The sequence below is a fragment of the Miscanthus floridulus genome, chromosome 8 (genome assembly GCF_019320115.1).
Source record: "Miscanthus floridulus cultivar M001 chromosome 8, ASM1932011v1, whole genome shotgun sequence".
NCBI lineage: Eukaryota > Viridiplantae > Streptophyta > Magnoliopsida > Poales > Poaceae > Miscanthus > Miscanthus floridulus.
This window is the reverse complement of record NC_089587.1, coordinates 98,679,260-98,706,581: the sequence shown is the minus strand read 5'-3', so window position 1 is coordinate 98,706,581 and position 27,322 is coordinate 98,679,260. Positions and strand designations below refer to the sequence as shown.

At 44.4% G+C, this 27,322-nt stretch overlaps 4 protein-coding genes and 1 pseudogene across 8 annotated transcripts; 3 read left to right on the top strand and 2 right to left on the bottom strand.

Moving 5' to 3' along the window:
* The first annotated feature begins 384 nt into the window (after positions 1-384).
* LOC136473064 (uncharacterized) lies at positions 385-3,579 on the top strand. Its single transcript, XM_066470761.1, has 5 exons — positions 385-787; positions 2,145-2,220; positions 2,293-2,352; positions 3,071-3,190; positions 3,482-3,579. The coding sequence occupies exons 1-5, from the start codon at positions 492-494 to the stop codon at positions 3,518-3,520; spliced, it is 591 nt and encodes a 196-aa protein (XP_066326858.1). The 5' UTR covers positions 385-491; the 3' UTR covers positions 3,521-3,579.
* Positions 3,580-6,820: 3,241 nt separating this feature from the next.
* Positions 6,821-9,427, top strand: LOC136473062 (uncharacterized protein At3g49055-like). Its single transcript, XM_066470759.1, has 5 exons — positions 6,821-7,377; positions 7,753-7,829; positions 7,934-8,045; positions 8,169-8,285; positions 8,694-9,427. The coding sequence occupies exons 1-5, from the start codon at positions 6,838-6,840 to the stop codon at positions 9,066-9,068; spliced, it is 1,221 nt and encodes a 406-aa protein (XP_066326856.1). The 5' UTR covers positions 6,821-6,837; the 3' UTR covers positions 9,069-9,427.
* A 752-nt stretch (positions 9,428-10,179) lies between these two features.
* LOC136473063 (uncharacterized) lies at positions 10,180-11,212 on the bottom strand (annotated as a pseudogene).
* Positions 11,213-12,793: 1,581 nt separating this feature from the next.
* On the bottom strand, positions 12,794-17,531 carry LOC136473061 (dihydroxy-acid dehydratase, chloroplastic-like). Its single transcript, XM_066470758.1, has 14 exons — positions 16,864-17,531; positions 16,221-16,292; positions 15,837-15,884; positions 15,564-15,718; positions 15,239-15,433; positions 15,057-15,168; positions 14,745-14,814; positions 14,601-14,659; positions 14,399-14,522; positions 14,247-14,317; positions 13,966-14,067; positions 13,485-13,565; positions 13,159-13,317; positions 12,794-13,069 (listed from the first exon to the last, which is right to left on the bottom strand). The coding sequence occupies exons 1-14, from the start codon at positions 17,338-17,340 to the stop codon at positions 13,019-13,021; spliced, it is 1,776 nt and encodes a 591-aa protein (XP_066326855.1). The 5' UTR covers positions 17,341-17,531; the 3' UTR covers positions 12,794-13,018.
* A 1,966-nt stretch (positions 17,532-19,497) lies between these two features.
* On the top strand, positions 19,498-23,305 carry LOC136477064 (signal peptide peptidase-like 1). Of its 5 annotated transcripts, none has more exons than XM_066475080.1 (5): positions 19,498-19,918; positions 20,088-20,151; positions 20,528-21,398; positions 22,595-22,795; positions 22,974-23,305. In XM_066475080.1, the coding sequence occupies exons 3-5, from the start codon at positions 20,601-20,603 to the stop codon at positions 23,088-23,090; spliced, it is 1,116 nt and encodes a 371-aa protein (XP_066331177.1). In that variant the 5' UTR covers positions 19,498-19,918; positions 20,088-20,151; positions 20,528-20,600; the 3' UTR covers positions 23,091-23,305. The 5 variants fall into 5 exon arrangements, with proteins under 5 accessions (XP_066331177.1, XP_066331176.1, XP_066331174.1 ...); XM_066475079.1 differs by having other exon boundaries at positions 19,498-19,945; XM_066475077.1 differs by having other exon boundaries at positions 19,499-19,918; positions 20,088-20,171.
* Positions 23,306-27,322: the final 4,017 nt, after the last annotated feature.

The following is a 27,322-nucleotide window of genomic DNA, read 5'->3' as shown; positions in this document are numbered from 1 at the left end:
GCATTATTCCATCCAACTGCAGTTCAAATTTGAAATATTCGAAAAAAATCAACGAAAAGAAATAAATTAGGAAAATATATAAAAAAAAGTCAAAATTGGCCCAAATTTTAAAATTGAGTTTTCAATAATGTATTATAGCACCACAAAAAAACTGGGTTCAAAAAACAAAAAAAAAATAAAAATCTTTGCCGAGGGCTTAGCCTGGCCCTCGGCAAAGGGGATCTTTGCCGAGGGCCTGGCCAATAGCCCTCGGCAAAGAAAATTTAAAAAAAATAAAAAAATCTTTGCCGAGGGCCCTGAATTTGGGCCCTCGGCAAAGGGCCCAACCCTAAATCGGCCAGCGGCCTGGCCCAAAATCCCCGCCCACATTTCATACGCCGCTGCTCGCCCCGCCGCCGCCCCGCGCGCCCGGCCGCCCCGTGCCCGCGCGCCCCGCCGCCCCACCACCGCGCCGCCCAAGGTCACGCGCCAGCGGAAGCTGCGCCACGTCGATGTTGGCAGCGTCGACGTCGAGCCCGGGGACCTCGGCATCGACGACGACGTCTCCGACAGGTCCTCCTCCTCCTCCCCGCCGCAGCAGAGGGGCCGCTCCTCCGCCTCCGAGGCCATGGGGATCGCGGTCGGCACCCCCATCTCCAGGTCCGCCAGCTCCAGGGAGGGCGGCGCGCAGCCGCCCAGGTCCGCGTCCTCGCCCGTCCTGCACCCGCTGCCTGCTGCCCTCGCCCAGGCTGCCGGACCCGCTCGGGATAGCCGATGGGTGGGGCGACAGGACGACGCTCGCGGCCAGGTGCGGTGTTTTCTGCTTCCAAAATAAATCACCCCTTTTTCTTCTTTCGCCCAATTTAATCGGAATTCAATTCGATCGCATGGATGACTGTATGTGTAGCATGGCTCGATTTGATTGCCTGTAGATTCTACTCACGTGTGTAGGGGAAGTGCTACATTTGCAGTCAATTTGCAATTGGCATTGTAGTATGATTCCGTAGTTCCAACAATCGGTTGAGATGTTACTTTCAGCTAGTAGTTGAAAGGCGTTTATGATTATTCGGGGATCCTTAGCATTTATTGAGATGTGGAAATGTAGGAACAAAGGGGATTGGGACTGTCTCTGTACTAGAATGTTTGTTTCAACTGAATTTTCGAGCAGTTGACAATTGCTCATAACAGACATCTACTACTATTGCCCTACAGTTCACCTGTTCTGGACAGAAGTCAACGAAAAAGGGGCTCTGCTTTTTAGTTCATCATGTAATCTTTGGGGAGTCTTGCAGATCGAAGATCGTTTTTACATTTACCTGGAATACGTTCGCCCAGGTTCAATTAATAAGTATGTCAAACAACATTATGGAGCAATGACAGAATCAGTTATTCGCAACTTCACCCGCCATATTCTAAGGCGTCTAGCATTTTTGCATGGCCAAAAGATTATGCATAGGTATGCAAATCCCTGTCATTGTTCAAATGCATTTTTTTTTGTGCCAGGTCAACTGGTATGTTGACTTGTGGCTTGGTTCCTAGTTCTTCTGTCTTGCTTAGGAGCTTCTAGTAAACTTTCGCAATTTTAGATTTTCCCACACAAAACTTTTTAGGAGAAACTTTCCCACAAAATACTTATTTGTATAATTTTTCTCACATAGATCTCCATGCTATTTGCCTCTTTTAGTTCATGTCGCTATGTTCTTTCTTATGTTGGCTTACTAGACTTTGGTATGCAAATTGGTTATTGCATCCGAGATCCAAATGCATCACTGTTGGAGTGTTGGTTATATTGGTCATCCCTTATCATGATACCTTGTCGTTTCTGTGGTCATTTGAACATATATAGGATGGGAGATGAAGGAGCTATGGTCTCATTAAAAAAAAAAGAGTACTCATGAAAGTACATAAAAATAGGAACTTTGTTGACAACCATGAGCAGAAATAAAACTCAAGCCATCTTATTCAATGCCTTAGCTCACCTAGGCGAATATATGAAAAGGTGGAGGGCATAGCTTGTGTATCAAAGCTGAGCAACCTCAAACAAAAGTTTTCAAAAGAGTAACATGGAGTGCACCTCTCAGTAAGGTTTTGATTGCTATATACTAATGCATCTGCTTTCAGTTTGTGTCATTTATGTAAAAGGCAATGAAAATATACACTTACAGGGATATCAAAGGAGCAAATCTGCTAGTTGATGTTCAGGGTGTAGTCAAATTGGCTGACTTTGGAATGGCCAAGCATGTGAGTATAGACTCATGAGTTCAGTAACATTTTTCATGTGGCACCATTGACACCATTTTCTCCTTTTACCAGTTAAGTACTGCAGCCCCTAATCTTTCACTGAAGGGAACACCATACTGGATGGCCCCAGAGGTATCTTAAGATATTCCTTGTATTACTACCAACTTTTCATGCAACTAAGTATCAATTTAATTTTCTATGTACAACATGTGACCCCCCCCCCCCCCCCACACCACACACACACACACACTTTGGTCTGTATAAAATTGTAATGTTGCATAACACGATAATACTATGATTTTTATCTAACCTTACACTGTTTTCAGCATGGGTTGTCAATTACAGTGTGAACTCGAGTAATATGCTCAGGCAAGATCGTGAAAAAAAAACATTGGGAGCTCAGAAGTTCTGTACTTACTGAAACTGCAAAGTACAGTGAGACTCCAGAGCCTGTTGCATGGGCTGCTTAAAGTCAGTGTGTGCAACAAAGGAATAAGAACATATATTATGTTGATGGGCTATGAAGCTCTCTTAACTTTGTACGAAATGCATTTGTAATCAAAATAAATATTATTTGATATATGAACTCACAAACGGGCAGTTAGTTAGGCAACCAATTGTGAGACATACAAAATAAAACAACAGTAGCTCATTTCTCTAGTTCACAGCTTGGGTGGCAGTTTTTTTTAATGAATTAGTTAGCCTTTAGTAGAAAGCCAATTTGGCTTGTCAAATGAGCCTATTACTGTATTTTGCTGCTTCATGTGTTTATTTTTATATCAAAGTTAGTAACATGCTTGTGACTAGAAATTTATTTGTACTGTTATTGATAAATTTTTTCTTTCTTCAGATGGTTCAAGCTACACTAATGAAAGATGTAGGCTATGATCTCGCTGTTGATATATGGAGTCTCGGCTGCACCATCATAGAGATGTTCGATGGAAAGCCTCCTTGGAGTGATCTTGAAGGGGTAATAACTTGAAGTATGCTTATATTTTACAATAAATTCTAGCATGTATTTGCATGACTCAAATTTTCCTAGTGTGCTTAAGCTCACTTAAAATGAAGCACTTTCCCTGTGTCATCCTTCAGTTGTGCTATCTGTGCTCCCTTCGTTACAGGCTTACGATATTTGCCCCATAGTGATCTCGGGATCCTTGACCAACCAAAATTATTGGTGCTTCTGGAAGCACCGAAGCAGTACTTGAGTCTTACATACATACCTGTTATGCTAATAGTCCTATATATATTTACATAATAGGTGAGGCCATCTGATTGCTCAAAGCCACAAGAATTGTGAAACTATCATGTCAATAACACCCACTGTTCTATACAAGAGAGGTCGAGTGTGATAAAGTTCCAAAACTGTTTTCTCCGGATTACTCACACATGCAATCTCTGCTTCTTTGTGCAGCCTCCGTCCGCGGGTTCCAATCAATTTGGTAGTGCGTCACCGGGTGATCCCGCCTTTTCTTCACCACCGTCTCATAGGCTACCTTGATGAGGACTAGTGCTAGGTGATGTGGTTGGACTTTATTGTAATATTTGTGGTTTATGGTTCTGACTTGTGCTTGGATTTCATGAACTTGTCGTAATAAACATGTGAATGATGATGAACATGTGACTTGTCGTTGTAATATATTGTGATTTGTGGTTCACAATTATGGTTGTGATATATTGTGAGAAAATGGGTCCTGTGTGATATATATATGTGATGGTTGATATATATATGTATATATATGAAATGCTTGTGTCGATGGAATGCAAAAAACAAAAAAAAATTAAATTTCTGCCTCTTTGCCGAGGGCAATGACCAAGGCCCTCGGCAAAGAAGGGTCCTTTGCCGAGGGCCGTCCCATTGCCCTCGGCAAAGATTTTTTTAAAAAAAATAAAATTTCTGCAACATTTCTTTGCCGAGGGCCATGGTTGGAGGCCCTCGGCAAAGATTTTTTTTTTAAAAAATAAAATTTCTTTGCCGAGGGCCTGCGTGGAAGCCCTCGGCAAAGATTTTTCAAAAAAAAAAGAATAGTTCTTTGCCGAGGGCCGTCCCATTGCCCTCGGCAAAGATTTTTTGGAAAAATTCTGCACATTTCTTTGCCGAGGGCCATGGTTGGAGGCCCTCGGCAAAGATTTTTCAAAAAAAAAAGAATAATTCTTTGCCGAGGGCCCCCGGAGACGGCCCTCGGCAAAGACTCCGTCCCAGGCGCCGGCACCGTGACGGCTGCTTTTCTTTGCCGAGTGCCGCTCCAGCCCTCGGCAAAGGCTTTGCCGAGTGCCCGATAAAGGGCCCTCGGCAAAGACCCCTTCGCCGTCTAAAAATTCCCCGAGGGGTCTTTGCCGAGGGCAGCCCTCGGCAAAGCCTTTGCCGAGGGTTTCTGGACCTTTGCCGAGGGCAAGAGGCCCTCGGCAAAGCATGCGAGTCCAGTAGTGCATCGAGAAACATGCTACTTCAACTTCAAAAAAGGCATCTGGATCTCCATCTCCATCCCGAGCAAAACAAACTAGCAACATCCAGAGAAAAAGTCATTACAACAAAATCAATCTATATTTGGGATGTCTAGTTATAGTTGGTGCAACATCCAAAAATGCATCTTGATATTGTTGTGAAGGGACCATGATGCCTAAGAGGAGGTGAATTAGGTCATTAAAATTAAGGCCAAAAGTCACTTACAAAAACATATACAATATCTATCTAGATGTGCACTGGAGTTTTTTTTTCTGAAAGTGTTGTTGATGCTTAAATTTGGCTCAGTTCTCATTTACATGGACACAATTTGATGAGAAGAATGCCTTAATTCTTGGTATATTAGTTTGATTAATTCAGCTAATATTTAATCATTTTTTGGCCGATTACTTGAGTTTGGGATTAGTTTAGTCAAGCATAAGGTGAAAGCAAGGATAAGGATATATCATCAATATTTGTGACGGATTAGTAGTTTGTCTTGATGCTTAAGTTCTAGACATAGGCTGCAGATGTGTACAAGATTTTATAAAGACCGTATACCAGCCATACATGTTTACTCTTTCATAAGAATTTTGTTGGGTCCGCATAGCCTATATGCGACTTTGTCTGGGATCTGCAGCGGCTGGACCTTGGTTGCCCATGGATGTGCTGCACGTACTTCTTGTTTTATAGAGGAAGGAAAAGGAAAGTTAAAGTCCAATGCGTTGATCAATCGGAGTGTTTGCATGCATCCATACAATGCTAAGACAAAGGTACGAGCACGAGCACGAGCACGAGCACGGAGCGTGGGTCACAGAGAAGACGGACAGATGCGTGGGCATTCTGGGAATAAAAATAAAATCGAACTAAAGAATCACTTTGCTCTTTAATATTTATTATACTAACAAACGTGTTTGTGTGTTGTACGAAACCTAATACGTCTTGAAATCGGACTCTGTATCGATAGACGACATAAGTGTTCTAACACATGTGCACAAATAAAAAATTTGGGTCATATACGGGATATGGAGGGCACAGAGGCAGTTTAGGAAATAAAAAAACAAGAAAAAACAATTTTGCCCTTTAATATTAGATATAGATAGTCATATCTCTGATCATATACGGGATACGGAGAAAATGGGCACTGTGCCTCGTCCGGTGCACTTGTTGGGTGCACACAGGGCATGGTCCGGTGCATACAGAGCACCACCAAACTCATCCAATTCAAACAACTTTGAGTTTGGTTTAAATTCCAATCATCCCTGGACTTCATTTATGATACACAAGTGTGCATCAAATCCACTCACTAAACTAAAGTAGGTCAAGCTACTCATTCATAACCCCTTTCTAGTACGGCCAAAGGAAAAACAATGATGCTATCAGTGCTCTAAGTGCACCTCAACACTATTAACACTTAAAACTAGTCAATCCTTAATCTTTGCCCTCATTCTTTAAAAACCGAAATGAATACAATCAAATAGGGCATGAAATCATCAATACCATCAACTACACAATCAACTACAGTACGCAGATTCCATGTTTGTCGAATACAAGACTAGCATAGATCCGAAAGAAACAGAGAACCAGGGTGCAACTGCAACACGGTCTGCAAGGCTTGTCCGTATGTAATTCCTGGGCATATTACCAAATCAACAACCTTATATGCCTATGTCCAATGGAATCCAAGTAAGTTCATGGTGCACACTTGCAGGACGGACGATACTAACTTGGGACTGCTTCCAGGTTGGTCACCCACAGCCAACCCCTTGATTGTAAAAGTTACGATGAGTCTCTCACAGGTGCCTCCACTTTGGCATCCGTTTCTATGTTGCCATCTCATCATCACCCCATGATCCATACTGGTAGCAGTCTGGCCAGAAAGAAAAAAAATGATGTAGCAATAGTCAATCAATCAAGGAGCGACAGCACTGTATTTATGTGCTAACAAAGAATGAAAAACAGCCTGTGTCAAAGAAAAATAATGAAAAAAAAACAGCCTAATAGATAAGCTAACTACTCTTCATGGGTTGTATGGATTAGCTACCTACTCTACAGTGTTTTTCGTTGACTGTTAGATGCTACATACTATGGCCCCCACCCCTCTCTCTCTCTACCCCCCCCCCCCCCCCCCCCCCCCCCCACCCCCCCATACCGACATCTGCATTCACTCCATCATGGATCAACCAAAGGTTGCCTTGCAGCAGATTATCGGATCGCTCCACTCAGTCCATGGGATCCTGGAGAATATCTTCGACATGGTTTCTGATGGCAAAGCTGACAGAATTTGTGAGCGCTTTCATTTGGATCCCAATGATGGCCTGAAATTTCTGGCGTCAGAGGCCAAGAACATTCATCATCTAGCCACAGAGATCGAATCCAACCTCTCAGGGCGCATAGAGATGCAAAGGAAGGATATAAGTAGGATGGAGAGCAAAGTATCAAGTTTAATGAAGGAGAATCAGGAGATCCGCAATATGTTGAAGGTTGCTATAACTGAGAAAGAGGCGGCGGAGAACAGCATCCATACACTGAAGGGTGACAAGGAGCAGGGAAGAAGTTCCATCTTGCAGATTGCTGAGAAAGGATTGCACAAGGTAGGCTTTGGCTTCATCATGGAGGTGATAAGTGCTGAACCAGCAAGCCAGGAGCCGAGCACCTCAGGTTCCACTGTAACATCTAATAGAACAGAAAATGAACATGAGCACATCAGTCTGGTAAATAATTATTCTCCTCCCTAGCTTCAGTCTTCAACCTTCACTTATCTGTTGTACTTCTGTTCCAGATCTAATAAAGTATACTATAAACATTTGCCCTTATAAAAGTTTTATACTAGATTCAGTAGTTTTGATTCAAGAAATAATTATTCTGCAAATACAACCCTCCAATTAGTGACTGTTCCCACCACCTTAAGCCTTTATTCTTTATAAGAAAAATTACTAACCTGGCAAAAAAAAAAAAGATCTGACCATGTATGCCATGCCACTAGAATTGACATGAGCCTTTTATTCTCATTATAAGTTGTCAGCTAAAATCATTTCTCACTGGGAAACTCATCAGCTAATCAAAATATTCAAACTGTTCCATTTCAGGCTAGTATAGTTGAAAACACAATGAAAACCCTGCATTCCGAGATCAGTGATCTAAGGCAGGCCTTTGACGAGTCCAGGTAAACAAAAAAAAACAATGACTAAAGATGGACTCCTCAAACAAATAAAAATGTTTCCTGTGACTGTGATCTGTGCTAGCCAAATATAAAATTTCTTTGAATAGGTCAGACAGTTATCATTTCCAACTTCTTGCTACTGAATGGGCTCAGAAGATATGCAAATATGAATCACACATAAAAGAATTGGAAGAAAGGGAGAGCTTTCTGGTTCACAGGGTAAGGATAAATCTATTTTGTACCACTTGTTATTCGCTAGCCAGGTAAATCTATTTTGTACCGCTTGTTATTCGCTAGCCAGGTAAACCAGAAGGACCTGAACTCTCTTTTTCAATGCCTAAGGTGGAAGACCTCACTCTAGAGACAAAAGCAGTAGGACAGGAGGCCACAAGATGGAAGGAGGCATGTCAACTGGAGGTAGAAGCTGGAAAATCTGCCATCAAAGAACTCAACCAGGAGGTAATCCGTCAGAAATAAGTTTAAATCTCACCTTCATTAAGATGATGTCATGAGGCGTACTTCACATGCTGACAAATGACATGTTTTCATGAGCCGCCTTAGTAAAACACATGTCACCGTTTTTTTTTTCTCTCAAAGTACGCAGCAAAGTTGCGTGTCATTTCACTAAGATAAAAGAAAAAATACAACGAGCTGAGTTTAGAAAGAACCCGGACTGGAGGTCCCCAACGCACACACAAGGCAGACTATGCTTGTTTCAAAACAGTGTCACCGTTTACTGACATAGAAAATGCACAAGTTTGATTTCCTTTGAGTTCTCAGTCATCCTCATACCAACAGGGGCAAAACATCTCTAATGGATTGATGGTACCTTATTGATAGTCATGTTATAATGTGATACCATTTCAGATTACCTTGCTCAAAGAAGAACTGGGAAGGGTAAAAACAGACTTGGAGGCTGCAAACAGCAAGATACAGCTAAAAGAGAAATTAGCAGCCAGTGCAATGGCAGCACAAGCTGCTGCAGATGCATGCCTCAAGCTTGCTGACAGAAGATCTACTGGGCTGCAACAAAGGATAGAAGAGTTGACGAGACAAATAGAACAAGAAGATGCACATGGAAGACAGGAGATAGGAAGTACTCACAGAAGATTAAGATACACCTGCTGGCCATGGCAGCGACTTCGAGTTATATCATCATCCTCTCGAGCTAGGACATGGTTTGTTGATCAGAATGGTAGATTGCTACCAAGCACAGAGGCACTTTTGCAAACAAGAATCTAATTTCTCTTCCCACACATTCCCTAGAATAGATTCATGCCTCACTGGCTCCGTATGTTGCACTTTCTTCCCCACTCATTTTGCAAAAAACGATTTTTATGTTCACGCAATTGCACATATCTATGGTGTTATACTGTTATGTACTAACTTCTTCTGTACTAAGTTCAACTAGTGTTGACATCAGATCTAACTTTTCTAGCTACGGCATGAAGACAAATCATCCAACTTCCAGCTCTTTGGAGGGAAGACGGGGAAGGGGGCCTGGGGCTCTGATACCATGTAGAAGATTGGGATAACACCTCACTCCATTAGGGAGGGGTGGATCTCATATATATAGCCAAGATACAATATACATGAGCTAGACTTATACATATCTCTAATAACAATACCATTTCAGAGAACAATCAACTATAGAGAGAAACAAAATAGTGAAAATAAATGGGCATGATACTTACCTTATGAAATACACAAAGACAAGAAAATATTTGAGCATTGATGTAACGTTGATTACTATCTGGGTTTTTCCTGTGCAATGTAGCAGCGTGGATTTCTCATTCACCCATATGCTCACTAGTCACAACACAAGCATAACTGCATAAGAAACCTTACATTGGTAGAGATGACATTTTCTACATATACTCCTGTTGACTCTCTTCCGTTCTCTCAACAGCAGCTGTGACACTGCTGCATCAAGATGGTAGACCCACCATATATTTTTTTCTGTATAGGAATAGGATTCCCTGGAACTAAATAAAGAAAGAAACACAGAAGAGATATTTGCATTCCAGGAAAGAAGAATAAACTCATTTGCCACACTTCATCTAAAGGTGGAGACATTATGATATAACATGATGCACGAAAACTTTTAAAGCATTGTTCCTTTAAAACAATCATGACAGCAAAGGTTTAATTATATTGCACTTCTGCGCCTTTAAATTGCCATTCTTGAGAAACAATTACATGAAATTTTATTAAAGAACAATGCAACATAGGAACCAACATAGTAGACGAAACGCTAAAAGCGAGCGGGCATGACATTTGAATCGAAGGAAAAATAATCAAATGAATATCGCAGTGTATTTATCTTTGAACAGAGAGTATGTGAATTTCTGAATTGGCAATGAGCATTAAAGCACAGCTATCCCTTTAAATAGCATCAGTCTTGGAGTTAGTAAGAAATGCGAGCAGAACAAGCTGATCACTCAGATAGTCTATGCATACAGCTTGTCACTTTGCCTTCTTCCCTAAAGGTGTAGAAGTAACTGAAGGCAGTGGCCTCTTCTTGTTAAAGGCACCGGTCCTGCTTTCAGGCTCATCGTCGTCACTAGCCTCATTCACCTCCTTAGCGGTTCTATTTTCATCCTCCAAGGCCTTTCTCTTCTGCGCATTCACCTTCCCAAGCAACCTCCTCTCAACTGGGTCAGTGGGAGCCGCACGTTTCACACCAGGTGCCGCTTTAGCACCAAGACCGAGCCTAAAAAAATTTTACGGTCACTGCCAGTTATCCAGGTAAAAGGAAAAATCAATGAATCATATACCTTGCTGGCCGGCCCTCGAAATCCTTATCGTTGGGTTCATCCGGCTCCGACGCACTCATTTTGCCACCCATGTCTGCGCCTGAGAATGATTTATGGCATGGGTCAGATATCTGCTTCTGTAAATTGTCCACCTAATTCGATGCGGCATGACGCATCTAGGCGCGCACGGAGACCAGGGAATGCGAAAGAGACAGTGCCTAGCAACCGGAGAGGTTGAATTTCATTTTCCATAGTCATTGCGTCTAGCAAATTAGAGGCAACGTCTACAAAACCTAACGCTGGTAGTAGAAGAGAACAGGAGAAAGCATTGCATCACACACCACTGGAGGAAGAAACCACGCTCCAGAAGGAAGGAACAGGAGAAGGAACTGCGGAGCCGAGTAGACGGGGACGAGGAGCTCACCAGCTTGAGGGCCTTATTGAGCGTGACCACCTTGGGGAGAGGCACCTTCTTCTTCTCCGCCGCCGGCGGCGGCTCGGTTGCCATCGCTACCAGCTGGCTAGTTAACGCCGCCACACGACGAGCAGAGAATCACGAAAGGCAGCGGCGCGGTGGGCTGGGACTGCGAGGCGAGGAGGGGCGAGGGAGGGGAGCGGCGGCGCGGTGGATTCTGGCAATCTGGCCGGAGGGTGGAGGAGAAGTAGAGTGGGCCGGTGGACCAGGTCTAGTAATCCAATCGTGGGCCGGTCCAACTGTGAACAATGCGGCCCAAGAAAAACTGTTATCCCCTTAATATTTTTTTTATTCATCCATTGGGAGTATATTTGAACGTTTGAGAATTTGAAGAACATTTTCCTCAAACCGATTAAAGCACATCTCAACATGCGCAATGCCGATGTTACTACTTACTAGCTACAAGATTGTTCTGTTGTAAGCTTGTAGCACTAGTAAACCACCTTTATTGCACTTTTACTCCATGGGAATTTCAGAGTCTTAGCAGACGCTCAAGTGCCAGTGGAGGACCAGAGAACAATCCACAAGATCATCTCTGTGAACAAGGCAGTACGAACAACGGGATTGCTAGCGCCCGGATGGAATCCCACATCAGGACGCCGGTGCCAGCACCCGTTTCCTACGCCTGCACTCCGATGCGCCCACGCGGGGCCCACGCTATGCGGACCGCATGCACCACTCGGCCGACCGACAACACGCGGAGACCGCTCGTGCCTCGTACGGTTTCCACGCGCATGCATGCGGGGATAGTTTGGCCCACTCGGCGTCGCCCAACAGCTGCAGCAGGCGGTTGCGGGCCTACGGCAGGTGGTCCAATTGCAACGTGTGCAACACCAGATCTACTTTTACAACATCCAGATGAAACACTTGCAACATACGTCCGAAAACAGTTGAGACACTTGGAACATACGTCTGAACACTTGTAAAACACCTAAAAACACTTGCCATTACAAACGCATGCAACATCCAGATCTACTTTTGCAACATCCAGATAAAATACTTGCAACATACGTATGAAACACTTGAAACAAAACGCTTGCAACATGCGTATATAGTCATTGCAACATACGCAACATCCAGATGAAACACTTGAACACATACATCTGAAACACTTGAAATACATCGCCGGTGGACACGGCCTACCTTGTGGGAACTGGGGTAGCCAGCAAGCAACGCTCGAGTGCAGTAGAGAACGAGGATGGCGGCAGGCGGGCGGCTCGGCGCGGTGGAGAGAGGAAGGATGGCACTAGGTAGGCGCCGGGTGCGCCGCGGCGGTCTTCGTAGACCACGACGAAATCCGCGACGGCGTAGGCTCGATGGCGAGTGGTGGCGGCCCCGACGAGCGGCTCTCGTGGTGGAGGCAGTGGCGACGGTCAGGCGGGTACGGCCTCCCGCGACAAGGCGCCCCCCCCCCCCCCCCCCCCCCCCCCCCACTAAGGTCACGACAGGCTAGTGTCGTGCCCGCGGCGAGGTGCCCCCGCAATGGAGAACGTCACGGCGAACGGCGCGGTGGAATCTACCACGTCAGTCGACGGCGTGGTGCGGCGGTGAAGAATGCCGCGTCAGGCAAGCCACGAGGATCGGAGAATCGGCGTCCAACAATTGTGTTTTAATAAATATCGAAGTGCGGGCCTATTGGGCCGATTCGTTGCACAGGCCTGGGAAGCCGTTGTCCGGACGACCAGACGTACTACAGGAGCATTTCCTTACAAACAATGCGACAAACACAAGGGAGAGACTGAAAAAGATGTGATTGCTCACAAGCTTGAACAGACCGATTACACTTGATTATTCAGCAGTTTCTGCAGCATTGCTAAGCTCTTAGAAACCGGCATTTTATTGTTATACCTGCCACATGCAAACCGCACTACCATGAATCACTCTAACAGGGTAATTGTTCCTGGCAACAGCTTTTGATTGACAACACATCATGTGCACAACCTAACAGAATGTAACACATCCTACTCATCAGTGACGCATCCTCTCGACGCTGGAGCCACAAGCTTGATGTACTGCAATAGTATATGGAAAAGAGACATTCAGCACGGAGCCAAGGATTACTCTGATGCCAACAAGGCTGACAATGTTCAAGCTACAGTACCTTCCAAAGAGCTCCACGGGTGGACTTGTATGGCGGTGGGGTCCATTTCCTCCGTCTTTCTTCTAGCTGCTGTTCGGTAAGGTCAACATCGATTTCCCTCTTACTTACATCGATGGTGATTACATCACCACTCTGGACAAGGCCAATTGGGCCACCTTCCTGAAAAATAGCTCCTTTGTGAATAATACAAACTTTTTGCAGTTTATTTTTACTATCATGCACCGCGGTGAGAAAATTAATCTTGAACTGCTACTGAAAAGAAACTGGCACAAAACTCGCAGCTTAGATTAAATTGTCACCACTGCTTGAGTGCCACAAAGCAGTACCTGTGCTTCAGGGCATATGTGACCGACAACAAATCCATGTGACCCTCCAGAAAATCTACCATCTGTAAGCAGGGCGCACTCCTGTAATGGAGATTGGGCACTGGTTAAGAGGTTGCCAGGCACACATGCAACTAGGTACCAAAACTTAGGTAGCACCAGATAATGCAAATATAAAGAACATGGGCAAAAAAAAAATCTGATCCTTTGTATTGTATTTAAGAATGTGCGAAAAACTCTCATTGCTTTGAAATTTCAACAATTTCTGGAGAGCAGTAAAACATCAGAATTGAGCATCATCTGAGATGAGGAAGATGGTGCATATAAGTTAGTCAAATTACCAACTACTTCAACATCATTCATGAATGTCAGTGCTACAGAGGTGAGATGGCAAAAACCTTGTTTTAGTACGCTACATCTAAAATACCAAATAAAATGTTTAGTATAATTGCTGAAAAATGCTAAGCTATGAGCTAAGTGGTACCTTTCCAAGGCCAGCACCCATTATTGCACTTGTTGGAGTCAACATTTCGGGCATCCCTGGCCCGCCTTTTGGTCCTTCTCCTCGGATCACTACTACCTTTCCCTGTTGTAACCATCAGGGCAATAAAATGATTTGTCATAAGAATGCAAAACTTTCTCTGAAACGACATATTCCACTAGCAGAAAGAAGAAAAGGCAATCATGCTCTCCAAAAAAAGGGAAGAAATGGCAAGCAATAGTGACAGTAGCACATGCAGAAATTACTTGCATCGCACATATTACCTTGAAATTCGCTGGGTTTTCTGAGATAGCTGTAATCATGGATTCTTCACCCTCAAAAACTAATGCAGGGCCTGACATTTTACCACATAACAGTTAAATTCCACACATAGTGCGGAGGCTTCCAAGGATTGGAGATAGAAGCAACAAATCACCTGAGAAGAACAGTCCCTCTTTGCCAGTTATTTTTGCTACAGAACCTTCCGGTGCAAGATTGCCATAAAGTATTTGAATATGGCCAGTTGATTTGATAGGATTGCCAAGTGGTCGAATTATTTGCTGTGTCAGAAACAAATATAAATGTCACGATTCAAGGTGTTAGCCGACAAGGCTAAAGAACTCACAATTGAGCATTACCTGCCCTTCAGACAGAGGAGGGAAGATTTTGGCATTCTCGGCTAGAGTTTTCCCAGTGACTGAAAAGGGAAAAGAAAATACCATGTTATTAACTAAAATATAGAGATCTTAAATTATACAATAGCAATTATTGACTGTACCCACCAGTCATGCAATCACCATCAAGAAGACCTTGCTCCAGAAGACAATGAATGACTGCAGGTGTTCCACCAATCTGTAACATGTGGCTTATTCTCAAACACATTGCATTGATTAATTTAAGTTTATAGATATTCTCGCTTTATTGGCTTAATCCTTAACTTTCCATAGAAATTATGTGAAGAAAATCACAATGTGTAAGTACATTGAAAATATAACATAGCAGAGCGATAGTGGATTGAAAAGGTAAACTGGAAAGTTAAGCTGGATTGAGTATGGCACAAAACCAAGTGAATCTTAGTACCATTAAGCATTTACCTTATGCAGATCCTCCATGACATATTTGCCACTGGGCTTGAGGTCTGCAAGGAAAGGAACTTGGTCACTGACCTTCTGGAAATCATCAAGAGTCAAATGCAGACCTACAGACCTGAAAGAAGACAACCAATGAGCTTTTGTCAACCTAAGTAGAAAGCACATGAAAGAAGATGTTAACTCACCGAGCAATGGCAATCAAATGCAGAACAGCATTAGTCGAACCACCAAGTGCCATAACGATAACCATTGCATTTCGTAATGACTTCTCAGTGATAATGTCCTTAGGCTTCAAATCCATCTTTAGCAACTCTAAAAGATACTTCCCAGCGAGACGGCATTCTTCTAGCTTTAGCGGGTCTTCAGCAGGTGTCGAAGAACTTTGGTACATAAAAACAGCAAGATTGATAAAATGAAGTCAAAATACATCCTCCAAGCATATTTACAAAAATAAAAACCATATTTACTGTTTAGTGACAAATGAGAAAAAAATCCAGATACAATTCACACCTGTATGGAAGGCTCATGCCCAATGTTTCAATAGCAGATGCCATAGTGTTTGCTGTGTACATACCACCACAGGCACCTGCCCCTGGACATGAATTGCGGAGGACGTTCTTTCTTTGCTCATCAGTGATTGAACCACTAACATATTCTCCATAGCACTGCACAAAACATCAAAATGCAAGCAAGCCTTAGCTGTACAATGTACATTGCCAAATAAGTACTTCTATTCTATCAAAGAAGTAGAGTTTCTGAACAGAACAAAGGTGATAAACATACCTGGAAAGCAGATACTATATCATAGGAATTTCCCTGAAAGTGACCAGGCTGCATCAAAAAAATCCATCAGAAAATTGTCAATAAGAAGCAGTTCGAAAAGCCATGCATATTTAACAGATTCTATCACTAGTTAAGGACTCCAAAACACACACGCTGGCAATTGCCAACCATGTTAACCTGAATTTCTAGCATAAATTACTCCACTGTATCAATCAGTTATTCAGTTCTCATTGTACATCGCACTAATGCGATGTCCAGGAAAGCAGTTTGTTCCATCACAATTAACAAATGTCATATCCTTATTCAAGAGATCCAAATATTCTGTTGAAGAACAGCACATTACAGAATTAGTAATAACACAGCAAGAGACCATGGGGGCATTACCTTAATAGTTCCGCCATATATCATGATACTAGGTCGATTAAGCCGTCCCATTGCCATTATTGTACCTGGCATCTGCAAACAAAGGACCTGACCGCTAAATCCAGCTGCAACTAAAATCTAAATGTGCATGATTATTCTAGGACAGAGTAGAACAAAGCTAGAAATCTTAACTCCCTCCTACTAGTTCGTAAGCTAGGACTAAACAAACAGGTCCTATCACCTCAGCACTCATTCCAACAACAAGCTAGATACAAGTTTTTTTACCAGAGACATGGGAAAGCTTGTTGCTTTTCAGCAAATAATGCAATTTTAATTTCATCCAGAAAAAGACTGATGAGATGGCCATGGAGCATAGAAGAAAAGTTCCAGTCCTTGTTGCTAATTTTTATTCCCCTTTCTAGAACTGAGCTGAAATTGCCACCAACTCTGAACGAACACAATGTCCAGCAGGAAATAAACGCTAGTTCGAGACAAGGATGAACAATTTAGTGGCGTTTGAGTCTCATGTAACAATTCAGGGCTTTGATGTGCAGATTATGAGAGCAGCAACCTTTGACTCCACTCCCACAGTCCCACCGAACTAACTGGTGTACGAACACATTTCAGAACACCCAATCCATCATATCAGCGGAAAGGAACTCACGTTCTTGTCGCACCCAGGTATGGAGATGTTGGCGTCGTAGTGCTGCGCGCCCATGACGGTCTCGATGCTGTCGGCGATGAGGTCGCGGGACTGGAGGCTGTAGCACATGCCCCGGGTGCCCATGGAGATGGCGTCGCTGACGCCGACGGTGTTGAACCGGAAGCCGACCATGCCGGCCTCGCGGACGCCGTCACGGACGGCCACGGCGAGGCGGAGCAGGTGCATGTTGCAGGTGTTCCCCTCGTACCACACCGAGGAGACGCCGACCTGCGGCTTGCGGAGGTCGGCGTCGGTGAGGCCGACCCCGTACAGCACGGCCTGCGAGGCGCCCTGCGACTTGGGCTCCGTGATGCGCGCGCTGTACTTGTTGAGCTTGGGCTCGTCGGAGACCGCGGTGGCTCGGACGCGCTGGAGGCGCCGGCCGGTAACGGGGCCGGCCGCCGGGAGGGAGGGGGAGGTGAGAGCCATGGACTGCATCGCGGCGGCGTTGAGGTACGGAATGGGGTTTAGGGTTTTGGGTGGTGAATTGGTGGAGTGAGCCGAGTGAGCTAGGTGACGGGGAGTGACTGGTGAGTGGATGGATACGGACAAGTGGAGAGGCGGGCGGGCGGCGGCTGGCGGCGGCTGGAGGGGAGGAAGGCGACGAGACAGCACAGCCGAGTCGAGAACTGGACAGGGTGGCGCGCCCGTGTTGTTGCCTCGATCCCATATAATTACCCAACAACCTTTTAGAAAACCGAGGTCCTTTTTGTCTAAAATTGCGTAGAAAACATGAACTTTTTCTCTCTGTCTTTACTGGTTCAGCATGCCGTTTGATCATACGGAAAATTTTGAAATAAACAATATAATGGTTATCAAGAGTTGTGAAAACTGTTTGCGGAAGATTGATAAACCAAACATGAGATATTGCCAAGTTTCGATACTAAATCAGATGGCAATTGAACACTTGGCTTACACGCTTAGGGCTCGTAGCTCCGGCTCTATGCTATAGCAATCAAGGACCTATATAGTATGAGAAGTTACAATAGCTTCACCAGGCTCCTAGTGTATTTTGCAAAATAAAAAAAAGGCTCCTATGAGCAGCATAAGAAGTTGTACCAAACATGTCCTTATTTTGACTCTAAAATTTTAGCCATCAATTAATCATAAAATCGTAGAGTTTGCTTAGTTGATTTTTAAAACTTGACCAACAAAAATCATCGTAAATCAAAACTTAGACTTGTAAAAATAAAAATTTAACGAAGTTAAGGGAAAAAATGTTGCCAACTTTCTAGCAACAAACCAAATGATAGCCAAATTTTTTGGCATACTTTAATAGGCAAGATTTGGAACCCAATCAAGTAGACTCGTAGTTTTTTTATACACATGATTTAATTTTACTTGGGCAAGATTTAGAACCCAACCAAATAGATTCGTAGTTTTCACCTTCTGAGCTTGAATTGTTTCAACTAAGGTTCAACAGTTTTTTTTATCTTCTGCGTATTCTAGATAGATAATTTATATCTTCTTTTTTTGTTAGCGAGAAATTAGAAATAGGGAATAGCAGAGATCTATTTTTTTTAGGGAACCACATGATTCCATTAACCTTGTGAACCAGATAAATCACTGGCCACCAGCACATGAATACAATCTGATAGATTACCAGGTAGAAACACTATATCACCCTGACACGAACTATCAAATCTAGCCAACTCATGTGCTACTTTATTACAAATACGTGGAGCATAAGAAACTCGAGCTTCAGAGAACTCCGTAGCGAGTAGATCCTTAAGTTCATACACAAGACCTCCCATCGTCGATAACCTGAAATCAGTGGATTGCAAAGCTTGCGTAACCATCAAGGCGTCTGTGTTCAAGGACAACTCTGTCCATACCCAAGTGCATTGCTGCCTTGATCCCCTGGATGCACGCCATCAACTCAGTTTGCCAGGGCTGTAGCGCGTGCGCTATTTTCCCTGCCCCCGCTTGGATAACCTCTCCTTCATCATTCCTGATCACATAGCCCCAACTTCCTTACTGAATCCTCCATCCACATTTATCTTCAGCATACCAACTTGAGGGCGACTCCATTTTGCTCGGGCATGGCCCTGCTGCACCAATTGTTTGGGCTCCACCAGCTGTCTGAATTCCCAAAATTGACGCCAGGTGATCCCAGCAAGTTCCTGCTGCTCCCTTCCACTATCACCCTCCCTCACCTTATTACTTTCCCACCATAAACTATTCAACAAAATAGCTACCAACGCACTCTTCTCAGGTTTCAGACGGAGAACGGCTTCTATGCACTGTTTGGCGTCCGGCAAGGTGCACAGCTGCAGTCTGACGTCCTCCAAACCCAACTCCCGCCACAATTTCTTAGACCATTTGCATTTGAAAAAGAGATGGGCTCCATCCTCATCAAACCTCTGGAAAACAAAACAAAACAAATCGTATCAAGTTCAGGTTACATTTCAGAGCCAGAGAGTTAAAAAAGCTGCTGGAGGTATTTTTTTTTCAAAAAAATCTATTTATCTATTTATATAGTTTGAGTTCTCTAAGCGCACAGCGCACTCGAGCGGCCCATTTTCCTACCGGTACCGGCCCAGCAGTGCTCTAGTCGGCCCCACGCCACGACGTCCCCCGAGCCCGACCGCCTTTCCCTTCCGATCCCCATCCGCCATCCCCCGTTCTTCTCCCTCAGTCCGACCGTCCCTCGACAGTGCCGAGGCGGAACCTAGCAGCCGCCCGCCGCCCCATCCACCGGCACAAGCGCAACCCGCAAGGGCCAATCGACCGCCGGCCTTCTGGCCCGGCCGTCCAGCGCCTAAGCCAGGCAATCGACCGCCGGCCACTGACTCCGATCCCACCTCTAGTCAACCCCAGGCAGACCGATCCTCTTCGCCTGACCAAGACGGCCATCTCGCACGCACGCCTACTTCCACCCAACTACACAAGTCTTCTCTCCCAGGCCTAACCTTCCTCCCTGCGGCGCCGCCTCTACTGGTTTTGCACTGGCGCTGCCGTGACGCGGAAAGACCTGGAGATCCACCGAAAATTGGATTGATTTCTTCCTTCCTCGGTGAGGAACTCCAAACCACCCTGCTAGGTAGGATAGGTTCCCTTGTTCAGTAGTTTGCTTTGTTCTGGGGGATCTTCCCTTCTCCCTTTTTCCAAATTCTTTACCTTGCCGGCCGTGTTTACTTCGTGTTTGTTGTAGTATTTCTCTAATCCATCCACGGGTCCAACAGGTTCTTCATCCTCAGCCTGCGCAAGATCCGTTTGAGTTGGCCGCCCCCCATTGGACTACCCAAGGTGCGGTGGCATCCACCCAGGTTTGAACACTTCTGTTGTATCATGCTGTATAATTACCATAAAAAATGCACCGGAAGCTGTTTTTTGCCAAATAAATAGACTGACCCCCCATGCTGAATCTGCCTCTCAGAGAGTTAAATTTCCAGTAAATTTATCATCTTTGCTGCAAAACCTTCGATCTTTCTCGTCAAACTAGAGTGATTTGTTTAGGAGCTTGCACAATGATTAATTGGAAGGAACATAGCAAGAAATACAATGATTAAATGGAAGGAACATAGCAAGAAAAGAATCAGAAGGATTAATCATGCTTTATATGTAATATTCGCTAAATAGCTATCCTTGATGCTTCTTATTGTTTGCTGTTTTGGTATGGCAGGTTGAAGATACCTGGGTTGGGTAAGTCGGAGCATAGAATAAGCGTGGACTGCTATTGATTTTCCATACATAGGATGGAATCCTTGTGGAAATTGACCTACTTGCTCGAGCCGGCATCACTTGCTCTAATTGCCACAGCCATTTCTGTGGCCTATGCATCAGCATCGCGTGCTCTGGACTATGGCAAAGAGATGGAGAGGAACTTGGATTTTTCAGAGGCTTCCATTACATTGGATCGGTCGCAGGCTCTAATGATTCCCCTTGCAAGCTCATGCAGTCTGTTGCTGATGTTCTACTTGTTCTCGTCTGTCTCACATCTCGTGACTGCTTTTACTGCTGTGGCCTCAGCGATGGCACTGTTCTTTTGCCTGTCTCCACACATCACCTATCTCAAGACACAATTCAATCTAATGGACCCATTCGTGTCCAGGTGTTGTTCAAAGTCATTTACACGGTTGCAAGGTTTGCTGATGCTCTTCTGCATAGCCACAGTCTTAGCCTGGTTGGTTTCAGGGCATTGGTTGCTAAATAACGTACTGGGGATTTCCATATGTATAGCGTTTGTCAGCCATGTGAGGCTTCCCAACATAAAGATCTGTGCGCTGCTTCTTGCCTGCTTGTTTGTGTATGATATTTTCTGGGTGTTCTTCTCAGAAAGGTTCTTTGGAGCAAATGTCATGGTCTCTGTTGCCACTCAGAAGGCATCTAATCCTGTTCACACAGTAGCAGATAAGCTCAGCCTGCCTGGGTTGCAATTGATTACAAAGAAGCTGGAGCTTCCAGTCAAGCTTGTATTTCCCAGGAATTTGTTGGGTGGGATTGTTCCAGGAAGCAATCCTGGTGACTACATGATGCTTGGCCTTGGAGACATGGTAACCCAATAAATTGTATTCTTGTAAATATTTCATGCTTTTATTTTGCTTTTAGTCCTTTTCCTTTTATAACGTCTGTTGTTAGTCCTTAAACCCTTTATAGAATAAGTAGCCTTGAGTGCTTCTACTTTTAATGCCTCAACATTTGCTGAGCTTCATATTATTTGTCTTGTCTATGTGTATAAACTCTATTTTGTTTTAGAATAAGACCAAATGACATGTCAATTAACATTTTTAAGCTATATAAATGGAATTGACATGCAAAGATAGGCCATACCAAAGAAAGAAGTTACTCTATGTGAACTCAAGTTCCACTGTTCATTGTCTGCCCTTACTCCCTTTCTCTCTGTACAGTTTACTTTATTTAAATATATATACCAACAGTGGGGGCTTCCCCTGCTGTATTTATGGCTCAAAAAAAAAATGTTCATTTCTGTCACTTTTTGGCAAATCTTAGTTTATCAAGGTAGCAAGCTATGCACTGCGTACTCCTCTATCAGTTCGATAAAGATTAAGTTTTGGTTTACAGGAATGCACTTAACTACTGTACAAATCTATATCTAATTGGTCAGGATGCAAGTGGGTACCCACTTTGTAGCTGTGGGTCACTTCCAAGGGCCTGTTTGGTCAATGCCTATGCCACAACTAACCTTAGGCAAAACGTGGTAGCTGCAAGAAGCGGAGAACAATCAGTTCATTTGCATTCTATTTTTCTTGCTTTTAAATCGTATAAGTTCATTTTGATGAGTTTTGGGTCAATCCAATGACCCAGAGAAAAGAGAACTTGCATCCGTGCTAATTGGGAAAATCTGCTTCCTTCCTGCATGTTGCTTATCCAAAGTTCTCGGTTCAGAGATGAAACAGATCAAGTAACAGCTGTGGCGTTATAAATAGCAAAAGTATGCCTGATCTTGTAAGTTTTTGAGCTGAAAATTATCCAGTGACACTGATGAGAGCTACGTTTTGTGTATTCCTGTGGTTACAATATACAGTACACTTGCTGCTGGTTATTGATGATTTGTGTATTCACCACATAGGATTTTTTTTTTCAAAAGCAGCATGACTGCATCATAGTGATTTGAGTCTCTTTCTGCCTAGTCTGTAACTTATCAACTTCGCTCATGCTTTTGAGTAAAATCCATTCGTACCACTGATGATTTGAATTTAACCACCTAGATTCTTGTTTCTCCCTGCAGGCCATTCCAGGGATGCTTCTAGCTCTGGTACACTTTTTTGATAACCGGAAGTTCAAGGATGTGAATGTTCCATCAGACATGTCTCCTCCAAAACGGCGGAATTATGTGTGGTATGCTCTAACAGGGTATGGCATTGGGTTGGTAGCTGCACTAGCTGCTGGGATCTTGTCTCAGTCTCCCCAACCAGCCTTACTGTACTTGGTAAGTGTTGTCAGGTTTCGAACATCACTGCTGTTTTTCGTTCTGTTAAATTATGCTTCTCTGACTTGGTCACGTGTATGTATCTCATAGGATTGAGTCATGGTATAGTATAGTTTCAAGCTATGGTGTGATTCTTATAGCATGTTTGCTCTTCATTCTGACAGTTTGTGGCTTTCAGGTGCCATCGACACTGGGGCCTGTCATGTACTTGTCATGGTTACGGAATGAGCTGTGGGAGCTATGGGAAGGGTCTGGGACGATTCTAAATGAGAAAGCTCGTTTGCTGGAGGTCTGAGATCCAAGTGGACAATAAAAAGGATCTGAGCCCGCCGTGATTGAATCTAATTAAACATTACTTGAGCTCCTCATACTGAAGGAGAGTATTTATAAGCTAGAATGTTCTAGTCATGTAAGCTACTATGCAGTTGCCCTCGCAAGAGGAAACACAGACAAATGATGTAACTATTTGTAATAGAAAGTTTCAGTTCAATGCATTTCATCTTTTACCTATGGGTTCTCTTGTCAGCGACTGCTTGAAGTTGTGGCTGATGCCATCAGTGATGAAGTGTGAAGAGTGTACTTGTGCGATTTTGCAAGATGATAAATTGATGATGGTATGATGCTGTATAGAACGGTTACTTGCTAGCTAAGCTAGCCAGAATTGGTGTTTGGTTGAGCCAGTTAAAAAATTTATAATGGTGGGGTTTCCACGGCATCTTAACATCCGCAGAGGTCTTTGCTCCATTGAAGAATGTGGAGGATGACTGAGCAACTGCCGCTGAAGGCTCTTATTTCACTATTTGCCTTTGCTAAATTGCGATGCCATTTCTGGGTTGTAGCCTAAGCACAATATCTCAACTGGTGACGCATGGTACAGCCATGGCCAGTGTACTACCAGCAAACAAGTTGTGTTCATTCCCAAACAGAGTAGGATGCTGATGGTACTTTGGGCTACAATTCTCACACAATGGGAGGCTAGCCGAACAATTTCTCACACAATGGTCAAGGAAGCATTACAATTTCTCACACAATGATCAAGGAAGCATACAATTTCTCACACAATGATCAAGCAGGAGGCCAGCAGACCAAAACGGCAGCAAAAACGGATTCTCAAGAGTGATGTAGGAGTAAAACACAGGCCCCACTTATGGTTGCCTCTGGACATTTCCTAGTCAATTTAGGAGAGGCCTTGCACTTCTCATGCACTCGCACCAGACAGATCACAGAGACGCATGCTTTCACTTGGAGAAGTTGAGACATCCCATGGGTTTCTTCAACACGGCTGCCACTTTTCATTCCATAATATTGCATATATGTTTGCTAGATTTAATACATCGCTGCCCTTAGAGCACTAATAAGTAATGCTAGTGGATAGTGGAAACAACACAACTGATCGACTCCCTTGACACTATGGCTTGCTAACAAATGCTTGAGGCATGCAGATCAAGGAAGCAACATGATTAATTCTAGTAACTAATAATTGCGTCAACCATCACAATGATCAAACCATGGAGGACAGCCTAACAAAACCAGCAGCAAATTCATGGATCCCCAAGAGTGATCCTACCACAAATCCCACCATGAAAGATTGACCGCACGCTTCCTTCTTGATTTAGGAGAGACTATGCACTTCATGCATTCACACTTGGTCCCTCATCTGTAGATGCCGTTCCCAGTGCTGTAGAAACACACACAAAAAAAAATGAAAACAGCATCAGCAGATTGAAGCAGGAATTTGCCATTGATGAAACATTTGTTTATTCATAACCACAAGGGCCCACAAGGTCCTGCTAATGGTTAACCAAACAGCGCTTGCATTGTAAAGTCGATAAGATAAGCTAGGCTCAAAATCTAGAGAAACACCTCTCTCTGCTCAGCATATATCATCCACATTCTTCATTTGATGTTTAAAACTGCTAAATCACAACAAAAGGAACATATATATAAGGTTAAAGGATGGACATGACAGTAATATCTATCCGGAGGGTAACTCATGTAGGCAATAACTTTTTTGGTCTTTATCTGCTAGATAAGTTCCAACCTTGGCCAAAATAATACCAATCATCAGAGCCCCACATCCATCGATCAGCTACATGTATATCAGATGACCCAGTTTGACACGAGATTGTGATAAATAAACTCATTGTAACACACCATGGTTCATAAATCTACTGTCCTACTCATTCTGATAGTTCTGGTAAGTGAAGCATTAAGCAATTTGCCCCACGTACCTGGAGTGTAGAAGCTCACGTAGGGAACAATACCACTGCAGAAGTCAGGGCCGTCTACAAGCTTGTCGATCCGGCCAGACTTTTGATCAACGGAGAAGCAGCCATCAATCGTCCCCACCAAAATCATGCTAAGGCCATCCGCAAATCCAAGCAAATCGATGACGGGGAGCGGGCTCCTGAGGTCAATTAGTCTTGTGTCCATTCCATTGCCAGGTCAATTAGCCTCCACTGACCAAAGGCCGGACGGGAAAACGAATCCGGTATTACGGGATATCGGGAACGGAATATTTCGAACGGGAACGTGTCGATTACGATCGGGAAGCGGTAACACAAAACAGAAGCATCGATATATGTAACCACTTGAAACAGTGAGCTCGATGCAACAATAGCAACCATGCATAATCCATATGCAAACAATAGCAAACAGTGAGCTCGTCAGAATATTTATGCAAAGAAAACTACAGAACTACCAGAAAAAGAAAATGGAAAAGAAAAATGAACAAAGGGCCAAACCTTCATGCTCCTGTGCTCCATGCGTGAATTCCTGGGCCAAGCAACGATGGGCAGCATGCATGACTCGTCAACTCACTGTTCCCGACGGTATCACTGGGCCAAGCATGGAACGATGGAACGTTGGGCCGTTTGCAGGCCTTAAAAACGGGAATTTCCCGCGGGAATTTTCCTGAGCAAATACGGGATCCGCTAATTCGGTCGGGAAATCACTCTAACCGATTTCGATCCCGGATTCGCCGAATTTTCCCGGATTTCTTCCCGAACCCGTTTTATCCCGAGAAAATGATATCCGGTCGGGAATTTCGGTATTCGGTGTCGGTCAGTACGGGAATTTCCCGTTCCCGCTTTCATCCCTGCATGCATGGTGGCGCGGCATAGGTCTGACGTGGCGACGACCGGTTTCGGTGACCGTTGACGTGACAGCTCTTGCCGCGCCACCGACCTTGGCGCGGCAGTGTCGCGCCCTGATCCGTGGCGCGGCAGAGCCGAATAAATACCGCGCCCAGTCCCGCCTGCCCGAGCAACAAACCCGCCTGGCCGCCGCGCCCGCCGCCTGGCCGGCGGTACCTGAATGGTTTAATCCGAATGCGTCGCGCCGATAGTGGGAGTTATTATAAGTATTGCTTGATGTAAAATCAATAGTAGATTTGTTTCTATCTTTTGTTGAAATTTTTTTACAGCCGAATAGAGAATTTGATAAGACAATGATTTGTTTTCCGTCTTTCGTAATATGGTTAACCACCAATTTAACTAATCGATTATAAAAAATTGCCACCAGCGTCGAGAGACGCCGGGACTGCCGGTTTCCGAACTAGTTGGTACTTAATCTCGTCGGCAATTCTGCCGCGACGCAAAGAAACGAATATGAAACAGATAAATGAAGTCCGTGCGCAAGTTGACAAGCTGCCACATAACATTTTCATTGTTTTGACATAAGTTTGACATAACATAACCAAATAACCCCGCAAGTTTTGGACGCCAATATTCGTTTGACCTAACAAACTAAGACACAGAAGTGTAAGGATCCCTCGGACGTCTCTGTCTCTTTGGATTTGTTGGCAACACATTGGGAGTGTAGCCAACGTCGGTATGGTCGCGTCGACGGTGCGTATGGCTCGTACCCTGCATGTCGGGTTCATAAACCCGGAGTCCCTCGGGGACCGGATTCCACGCCAAGGCTCAACCCAAGAGTCTAAAAAACAACAGGGCAAAGGGACGGCCCAGCAGCCGACTGGAAGGTCTGGCCCAAGAAGAGCGACACCCGCTCGTCAACTTCTTCGGACCACCTATCTGACCGGAGCACTCGCTCCAGGCTCCAGTCGCCTCCGAACGGCCTTTCCAATCGGAAGGCCTGCCCCGAGCCCTACTTCCGACTCCGACCCCGTGTCTCTCCGACCGGGGTACGTAAGAACACTGCTTCCTACTCTGACCCCGCGTCTCCGACTAGGGACCCTGTAGGAAGCCTGTTTACTACTCTTCTCTGACTAGCGCAGCCAGGGCCGATTGGGGCCATCCGACCGGGGACGCCTGCTCGGAAGGAACCAGGGGCGAACGGAGAAAGCAGTACACAAAGTCAAACCACGATACTAGGACCATACCCTGCACGCCTGCGGGAGCAGTACTTCACAACCACCCTGACACAAACAATATTGTAGGCGCCTACATTTGTGTCTATAGTATTGTAGGCGCCATTGAGCTCCCATACGGCAAAAAGCCCCCATGCCTCTGGGCATCAATAGTGGGCGCCAGGGTTCACCATACCTAGTACTCGTGGTAAGGGCTC